General features: G+C 42.7%; 1 protein-coding gene across 1 annotated transcript in view; it reads left to right on the top strand.

Moving 5' to 3' along the window:
• The window catches only part of rnf122 (ring finger protein 122), an 11,604-nt gene extending 3,235 nt beyond the window's left edge, over positions 1-8,369 (top strand). Inside the window, exons 2-6 of the mRNA XM_083644979.1 lie at positions 2,745-2,901; positions 6,735-6,780; positions 6,873-6,914; positions 7,474-7,556; positions 8,035-8,369. Of these exons, the coding sequence (XP_083501105.1) occupies positions 2,745-2,901; positions 6,735-6,780; positions 6,873-6,914; positions 7,474-7,556; positions 8,035-8,149 (443 nt within the window). The 3' untranslated portion in view covers positions 8,150-8,369. The remainder of the gene's footprint in view (positions 1-2,744; positions 2,902-6,734; positions 6,781-6,872; positions 6,915-7,473; positions 7,557-8,034) is intronic.
• Positions 8,370-10,000: the final 1,631 nt, after the last annotated feature.

Raw genomic sequence — 10,000 nt, 5'->3', positions numbered from 1 at the left:
GAGAGATATGCCCCATGGAGAAAGTTCCCATTACAATTCAATTGCTTTAAAGGTCTGTACAGAGCATGTTCATTAGCTCCTAGGACAGGGATGGGCACCATGTGTGGAATAATGATTAGTTCTTCATTTCTGGTTGAAGGTGTGTTAGTGAGATGAAAACCGGTGTACTCTCGGCCGGGTCTCGGCCACCCATGGACACACACGGATTGAAAAGTTTCATATCGGCAGACTGCGGTGAATTCAGATCCTTCTAGCTCCAGTTCACTATCACTCACTGGATTACCCAGCTCTAACAAAGCCTCCACTCACATTCAGACACTGACTACCCCATTACACACAACAAGCACAAACAAGACAATGCTCTCTCCCTCTCTCTCTCTCTCTCTCTCTCTCTCTCTCTCTCTCTCTCTCTCTCTCTCTCTCTCTCTCTCTCTCTCACTCTCTCTCTCTCTCTCCCTCTTCTTATTCCTAATACAAAAATACACATACCGGTACACCACACACATAAGTAATACACTTAATGCGCGCGCGCACACGCGCACACGCACGCACGCACACGCACACACACACACACACACACACACACACACACACACACACACACACACACACACACACACACACAGCCTGTCTTAATGTTGTGCCACATCGCCCCCCCACCGCTCTACCTCGAACCTTGACTGCTCACTGGCAGATCGTGACAGAGCAACACAGAGAATCTACTGCATGATTAAACTAACACACAAAGGGAGTTCACTGTCAAAACAAGGTGGACAAGACAAAGGAGGGCACTCTGGATGGGAATACCATCTGTTTGGGTTGGAGCACATGCCAAGATCTCCAAAATGCACTTGAGCATTCAAGAAATAAAGAAACATACTGTAGTTGCTGCATAATGTAGCATTCAACAGATGACAATCTTACTAATAGGGTTGCAAAGGGGCAGAAAATTTCCATGGGAAGTTAATTTCGTCAATTTTGGAATATAATTGACTTTTTAATGGAAATAAACTAGACATTCTGAGGTAATTTATACTAACTGTATTTACCTTCTCATATACAGACATAAATACAAACATTTTGTTTTGTCATAAGCAGACATGCATTATTATTATTATGCAAAAATGACCATTTTGACTTTATGTGTGAGTATAGCTTTAATGGATTCTTTCATTGAACAAGAAAAAACATGAATGTTGAATCAAATGAATGTATTCCCCACTAACCTGACGCTGCCAGAGGGTTTGTTTCACAGAATGTTTTACAGAACCATCTGGGAATGAGTTGCTCAGGAAACCATTTCAAATGGCAGACACTTTAAAAAAATACCTGGCAGGTGATTGGATGAACCATCTGTCTATCTTATCACAGGCTCGCTCTCACTGGCGTCACACCTACTGTACCTACCTAGCTGCCTCAAAAGGACACTGATTGGTTCACATTCAAGCCAATAGATTGGAACGTGGCAAGATGGATTTGTTGTGTGACCATGATCTTGTGCGAATTCAGCTGCCTTACAAGGTTCCCCCCCCCCCCAAAAAAAAAAACAATTCAAAATGTAATAACGCAACGTAATGGCGCATCGTCTCCAGAGTCTCCACCCTAGAACCGAGTGCGCTAAGCATGCACAATTTATAGTGATATAATAATAATAATATGAAGATGATAATAATAATAATATAATGATAATACAGCTAAGAAAATGGGAATGAGTTTTTCTTTTGTTTGTTTGTTGAATGGCATACATTCATAGACTAAAAAAAATCATTACATTCAAGTGCTGTTCCTTTCAATTTACACAAAAAAGAATCCACTCAGAATTAAAGATTCAAATTAGCACATATACAATATCAGATTTTCAAATATTCATCCTGTTTTATTGTTACTCTGCATCCTGACACAACATACTGTAGGTTCAAGAGGTTCGTCCTCATAATGATATACTGTAGATTTGATCAAACGAGTGGTTCAGCAAACTCATGAACCTTTCATGAGTGTGTCTATCTCCTCCATCCACCTTAATGGGTTTACATGAGTAAGACCTGTTATCAGACTTAGAACGGAGGCTATGGCTTGTCGTGAATACAAACCCACCTGCTTAGATACAGCAATAATGTGTTTTCATGTTTTATATGTCAGACACAGAGAGGAAAGGATGGGTGTTGAGTACAGCATTGAAAGGACCCTCTTCATCTCCATTTCTCTCTCTCACTCACACAAAAGTGCACACACACCGTCCTTATCTACCTCCATCTCTCAATCTGTGCATCTGTGTGTGTGTGTGTGTGTGTGTGTGTGTGTGTGTGTGTGTGTGTGTGTGTGTGTGTGTGTGTGTGTGTGTGTGTGTGTGTGTGTGTGTGCGTGCGCGTGCATGTGTGTGTGTGTGTGTGTGTGCGTGCGTGCGTGCACATGTGTGTGAGAGAGAAATGTGTGGATGGAGTGTGTGTCTTGTGCCTTGTCTTTTGTGTCCTTTAACGCATCCCTCTTATCTCTCGGCAATGTTCTCGTATCCCAGCTACAGAGTTTCAAATGATTTCTTGAATTATTTTGTTAAGTAAATATGCTTGTTAAGTAAATAAAAAGCATTTTACAGACTATTTTGCAGGAATATTGATACAGGTGTGCCTTGAGATTTTGACTTGCCTTTTGGTGGGCCTTGGCCACAAAAAGTTTGAAAGCCACTGCTCTAGCTAGCGTGTGCTCACAGTAAGTGTATGTAAACTCCCCCCTCTGTCCTGCTCCAGGGTGCTTCTGTGGTCTGGGACTGGTCTACTCCAACAAGTCGTGCACCATGCCGCCCATCACCTTCCACGACCTGCCTCTCAACATCTACATGGTCATCTTCGGCACGGGCATCTTCGTCTTCATCCTCAGCCTCATCTTCTGCTGTTACTTCATCAGGTGAGAAGAACACAAACCTTGTGTGTGTGTGTGTGTGTGTGTGTGTGTGTGTGTGTGTGTGTGTGTGTGTGTAAGCTAGAAAGGGAGGGCAAGAGGGAGGAAAAAAGGAGGAAGAGGGTGACCTCTCCTGCTGTTGATAGCAAACTCCCCGATGAGCCGAAGGACAGGATGTGAGGCAACAGGAAGCAGCCTGACACAATGCGTGCGGACAGACGCCCCTGCAGTGAGGGCAGCGGGCTCAGCGGAGGGAAACTGCAGATGAACTGTATCTTAAAAGCTCTGAGTAGACACGGCCTACTCAATAGGATGCAGTGGGAATATACACTTTCTGAAGAAGGTCGTGTGAGACCGAAACATCAAGAAATAAATCTATCCGTCTGGGAGACATCTTGTTCAGCAGTGTGCGGACTCTACTCTTTTTTTACAATATACAAACCATCAACACAACTTCTATATGATCTATATAAGTAGGGTGGGTTCCACATTCGGTGGGATATTTATGTGGTCTAGTAACGGGAAGTAAAGTGAGACACAAAGCAAAAAGAAAAATGCCATCTGAAAGTAGGAATTCCCCTGTTCCCCTGTCAGTATGCATTGCTGAGGCAATCCTTCAGTAACTTCAGTATTGGCTGAAAAGCAGCCTTGTGTAGCTCAGCCTAATAAGGCAGGAAGACGGGCACCCAAGTGGGCTTTCTCTCTCTCACAGAACAAGGTATTTTTACACTTCAGTTATTATTATTTATGAAATAACAAAATCAATATCGAATAATCAAAAATATGAAATACGGTCAAATACCATCTAATGACAAAGCAGCACGTCTAGCTTTGATATCGTTGTGATTGATCAATATCCAGTAAACTTTGTAATCTGGATTTGTTTTGGTTTGACCTGCTTATATATTGCTAAATTCACCATAACCATCCACAGCGTCAGTGATCCTTCCTGTTCCCCTAAAAGCACTTGCATATGAATCATAATGAGTCACTTCCTTTAGCCCCATTGGCTGACGGTAGTCTTGAGTAGGAGTGTGATTGTGAATTCATTTATAGACCAGGTGATTCATCAAATCAACGCGGAGTGATAAATGCCACTCTCTGTCAGGGGCAGCTTTCCTATTATCCACCTCAGACAGGCTCCTTCTAATACCTGTGTGCCGGGGATTTGCTAATCCATTATGTCATTGCAGCAAGATGCTTGAATTATAAATCTCTGTATGCCTTTGTATATTGTTATTTGTCCACACGAAGTTCCCTCCATTACTGTAAGCATAAAGCACTGAGTTCTTCAAAAAGCTCAAATGATGGCCACAGTTTGAAAAAATATGAAAAATTGTGACAGGTAACTTTGTGACAGATTATAGAAAAGAAGGATGATCACGGAGATATTTTTGCTTTGTGATTGAAAATGATAATATGATGAGGGAAGAAATGAAGAGTCTGCTTCTCAATATCATCACATTGAGTGACGATTGTTTATAGAGATTTCATTCAAGAAATTAATCTTGCAAGCCGTCCTCTGAAAGGATGCAGCAAAGCCGTAGAAGGATTCAACTTCATTCTAAAGAACAAGCGCCAATACCTTGAAGCCAGCCCGCAGCGCCGTGGTGTGGCCATTCAGCCTCATAGCACTTTAGGCAACGTTTTGGGGCTAACTCAACAACACAGCTAATTGTTCTCAACATGGTAAATGGCCCTAACCCTAGCCCTACAGCTAATCCTCCCACCACCCACATACACCTAGCCACTCCCCCTACCCACCCCTCCAACCCTCTACGACAGGGATGGGCAACTTTCATGATAGAGAGGGCCACACAAAAAATTCTCGCTACCAGAGGGCCAGATTGTGACTGTGCACTTCCACCAGTAGCCTACTGTAACACCATCACTCCCAATTATAGCTACTAATTTGATGAAAAGGACTGGTAATCAAAGTTGATTATACCAACATTTATATTTTTCATATTCAAATTGAGTAATTCTTCCATTCAGATGACACCAGAAACTTTGCTATAGATTTAAAACAGCCCGCTACAGCAATTTGATGGGGTACATCACCCAAATATGTCATATTAATCAGATTAGTAATGTTGCATGTGCAATGCGCATCCTGGATATAGTTTGGAAATTGAAAATTGACCCAGGGGCCACACTGAGTGAGGCCGGGGGCCGCATGCGCCCCGCGGGCCGCCAGTTGCCCACCCCCTCATAGAGTCTACGACCTGCTTATCCCTAGCTATGGCCCCTTTTCCCTAGCCCCACCCCCTTCCTTGACCCCCTCCACCCACAACCGCCAAGCCACTCCCCGTCCCCATCCCTCAAACCCTGACTCTAAGACACAGCTGCTGAACTTGGATGTTAGACAATAAATACTATTATCCTTGAAGTAAAGTCTGTTAAAATGTGTTTTGCAAGCACAAGCATTGATTTGGTTGAGGCAATAGACCAGTAGCTTTTTGCGTGCCTGCGTGTGCAGTCATTCACACCTGTTGAACAGCATTGTCAGCTCAAACAATAGGGACTAGATATTAATAGCTCTGTTCAGATTTGGTCTAGCAATGAAACTACAATAGCTGAACTGAAATATGTGAAATCTCTATCATGCCCCCCTTTCACACACTTCACATCATTTTCCAGGCATGGGAAACCTCAATGCATGTAAAGCGTGTATCCTCACATTGTTCTACATGGAAGATTGTTAGCGGCAATCAGTGTAAACAATAAACTAAACAACAAATACAGTCGTTTCCCACTTTTAAAAGCACTGGCTTGCAGTGAGATATTATTTTCATGGAGATCAGAAATAAGGTGCATCATCTTTCATCTCAGATCTTCTCCTTGCATATTGTTTTGGGCCAAACGACACACATTTGAGCCATGTTTAGTTGTGTGAAAACAGCCATAACAGGAGGCCAAAAATAACTGCCTGAACAGACACGACTAGCAGGCGATAAAGATCTCATATCCATTGTTGGTGTTGGGGGTGGTGCAGGGATTCAAAGAGGCAACATACTCATTAGCTGTGTGTGTGTGTGTGTGTGTGTGTGTGTGTGTGTGTGTGTGTGTGTGTGTGTGTGTGTGTGTGTGTGTGTGTGTGTGTGTGTGTGTGTGTGTGTGTGTGTGTGTCTGCGTGTGCGTGTGAGCGTGCGCGCGCACATGTGTGTCCGTGTGTGTGTATAGTTACATGACTATTTCCTTACGTATACAGTATGTGTGTGTGTGTGTGTGTGTGTGTGTGTGTGTTAATAATGTGTGTGTGCTTGCAACTGTGTTTCTCCATGTGTGTGTGTGTGACCATTGTAACGGTTTAAAAAGATAGTTCATTATCAAAGCATACCCAGCAATTACACAGCCAGTCACAGTCAGTCCTATAATTTAACTACACAGTATTACATGAAGTTTCAATGTGAGTCAATTTACCTGCTGTTCCACTCAGTTTATAAAATACATATATCCTATCCTTCTTAATCCTTCCAATCCTTCCTATCCTATCTTTGGTCACAACCAAAAGAAAAGTGCACCCATGGCGCATCGCCTCCAATCTCCACCTTAGAAATCAAGTGCGCTCAGCGCAGCGCGCACAATTTCTAGTCCCTTTATATCTATCGATCTCTTTATATATATTTTCAGAAATAAATCAAACAAGCGTGATTCACAATTGCTGCAACCAGATATGTGAATTTTCGATTTTTGTGGACCAACCCAGCAACCAACAGTGACATAGAGCTGCTGGCCCTGCTGAGCGCAGCTAAAAACATACACAGTATGGTCAATTGGAAGCTATATAGATAGTAAATTAAGTTGCTTATTGACGTTGTTTGTTTGTTTATCAACAGTAAACTACGACACCAAGCACAGAGCGAACGGTTTGGATACAGAGAGGTAAGCCTGAGTTGAATATTGAACAGATATTGAACAGATACGTCACATTGATCAAGAATCTTACTCAAACATGTTTTGTGTTCCTCTTGCAGGTGGTTTTAAAAGGAGATCCCAAAAAGTTGAATCTTCACGGGGTAAGAAGAGCACGTTATTCAATGTATTCTCATTACACGCTTGGTCTGAACTGAACTAGATATCTTATTAAATGTACTGTATACGTGTGATGTTTTCAATTAAAAATAAATAAATAATAATAATAATAATAATAATAATAAGTAAATAAAAAATAAATAAAAAATTAAAGTACTGTATACGCCCGTCCCCCACTCCAACCTTACTGGCCACAGTTATTTTCACCGCCCAGGCACCTGGTTACTCAAACTTCATACATTACATGGGTTATACGAATTATAGTGCATTACTTTTCGTAGGTATAAGTACAAACAGCGAATGAGAACAACCGGTGTTATAGTAAGCAAGCAAGCACAAAGCTCTTAAAATAAATCCTTCTATGATGTGAAACAAAGCTAAGAATAATATCTCATGATTTTGTCTCTCGCCATCTCTGTCCCTCTTTCTCTCTCTCTCTCTCTCTCTCTCTCTCTCTCTCTCTCTCTCTCTCTCTCTCTCTCTCTCTGTCTCTGTCTCTCTCTCTCTGTCTCTCTCCCTCTGTCCTGTCTGTCACTCACACAGCAGACGTGTGCTGTCTGCCTGGAAGACTTCAAAGTGAAAGACGAGCTGGGAGTGTTGCCATGCCAACATGCCTTCCACAGGAAGTGAGTACAGGAGAATATAGGAGTCATTGGTCACTCTTGTTACCACTTTGCACCAGCCTTGAGCTTGTTCAAATGAAAATCGTAACCTCCAATCACGTTATAAGTTCACTGATAACAATTCAGGTCGACTTTAACTTGAGATTCCTGAAGGCAGGAAGAATAGCTGCAGCTCTGCTGTAACTAATGGGGATCTTAAATAAAGACAAAGACAAAGGTTGGTGAAGTGGATGGGTGGTAGCCTGGGTAAACCCAGCCTTCAACGTGACGTCACAGGCTATGCCTGTAGCGTAGGTTTCGTGACTGATAGCACATAGAGGTCACATGGAGGCTGGGTTTACCCAGGCTAGATGGGTGGCAATGTTATGGTGTTCTGTTGGATGCTGAGTAGGTGGCTGGGAACCAGTTTGGCCTCAATCTCTTTTTGCCTCAAACTCATTTCTGCCCTTGCTGACCTCTTTCTCTGTGTTTTTCCATGCAGGTGTTTGGTCAAGTGGCTGGAGGTGCGCTGCGTCTGCCCCATGTGCAACAAACCCATCGCCGGCCCTCCTGAACAGCATCACAGCATAGGGACTCTACTGGACGAACTGGTGTAACTGGTATAACTTAGCAACCAACAGGAGGAGGACACTGTTTTGTTGTAAAAATGCAGCCAAACACCAACAGATGATAGTGAGTTGGGGTAACCTAGTTACCACCCGGAGGAAGACTCTTGAGGGATGCTGTTGCCTAGCAACCATCCCTGAGATGGTGATGCGACACCTTGTGGTGTCTCAGAGATTATCTTCAGCCACCCACACATCACTCTAGCACTCTTCTTTCAACATCCTCCTCTCCTCTCTTCTGTCCCCTCACATCTTCATCCCTCTCTCGAATTGCCTCCAGCGGGGTTGGCGGCCCTACTGAGGCGAGGGAGAGGAGCGACAGGCTCATATTTCACGTGGATGTGGACAAGTGAGTGTGGAAGGATGACAGCCTTGAGTTGGAGGCAAGACACAGTGATCCCCTCTGAGCATGTGTGTGTTACTGTATATAGTGGTGGGCATCAGTATGATATGATATATTGATATTGGCTTGAAATGGAAAATGGATACTAAGAGGTTATGACTCCTTCATACTATTTGCAGCAGGAAGTTTTGAGACAATGCAACACACAAATTGATAGTTTCTGCTCAATGACTGGCAGCAGCACAGGGAGGCATTGAGAGAAACTGGGATATCTAGTTACTCTTGCCTGGGTCCAGACCTTCGAATTCGCCCACTCCACGAGTTGAGTTTTAGCTGCTTCTGCTCTGGCATCGTGACATGCAACTGCAATTTCCTCAGTCGAAATAATTACTTGTCCAATGAGCGCAGAGGGGGACTAATGATTAGCCAATCAACATCAATAAACAGAGTAACTGGCGGCACTAATGCCGTTGTCAAGTGCGCCAAGGAGTAATAACAATGGCGGCCACCATAGGTGAGATAGACGCTGCTATCGAGGCTGTTTTAAATTGAAACTACCACTTACTTAGAAATCCGAACAGCACTCTGCTTTGAAGGCATTTATTCAAAGGGGAGATTTATTTTTATTTTTTGTTTGCATTCCCGACTGGAGTAACTGATGTTAGAATTGTTAGATACATTGGTCTCTAGTGATTGGTTAGAGAAAATGGAATTCCTCTGGGATGGAAATCCCCTCATGGAAATTGGTTAGACAGGGGGCGATGTCAGACTAGAAGATGGAAATAATAAGTTGACAATGCAGTCTGATATCAGGCTATAGTTACACGGCTAACAATACAACAGACTGTCTCCGTTTAGAGAGGAGGGGAAAGGGTCCAACTAGGATGGACCAAAATGATCAAAATGCCTTAACTAAGATTTAGTTAAGGCAAAAGGCTAGCTTGAAAACAAATGTGCTCATCAACTTAGGTTTATTTCTTGATTATTAGAAGAAAGGGACTTACTGTAAGAAGAGCACAGATAGCTTTGGACAAAATTGCTTTATTCCCTGGTGGCATGAGATTACAGTCAATTAAAACGATACTGTTGAAGTTAAAGAGGGATTCGCATAATCAGCAGGAATGATTAAGCACTATTTGCCTCTTGCTATGGTCCAAGTGTAGCAAGTAAACTGCTGTTTTCATGAAACTCACAAACCAGTATTTTCTCTCACAAACCAGTATTATTGTGTTTGCATTGGAAAAGTGCAGCTGATATTGATATGGAAAATCCATATTGGTGCCCACCTCTAATATTCTGTATGTTCTATAATATGTTCTGGTTGGATTTCCCACCAGGATGTGCTATTGTTCAGACATGTCACATGTTTTGGTTTTATTGTTGTAACATAGATGGCAGGAATTTACAACTCGTGCCCCTGACCCTCACAACCACAGTTTTGTTCTTGGTTGAAATGTGTGTGTGAAGATTTTGTATGTATTGCACTTTGAATTCACAAG

The sequence above is a fragment of the Poromitra crassiceps genome (assembly GCF_964638095.1).
Source record: "Poromitra crassiceps genome assembly, chromosome: 10".
NCBI lineage: Eukaryota > Metazoa > Chordata > Actinopteri > Beryciformes > Melamphaidae > Poromitra > Poromitra crassiceps.
Note: the sequence above shows the minus strand (reverse complement) of the source record. Positions and strands in the feature narration are given on the sequence as shown.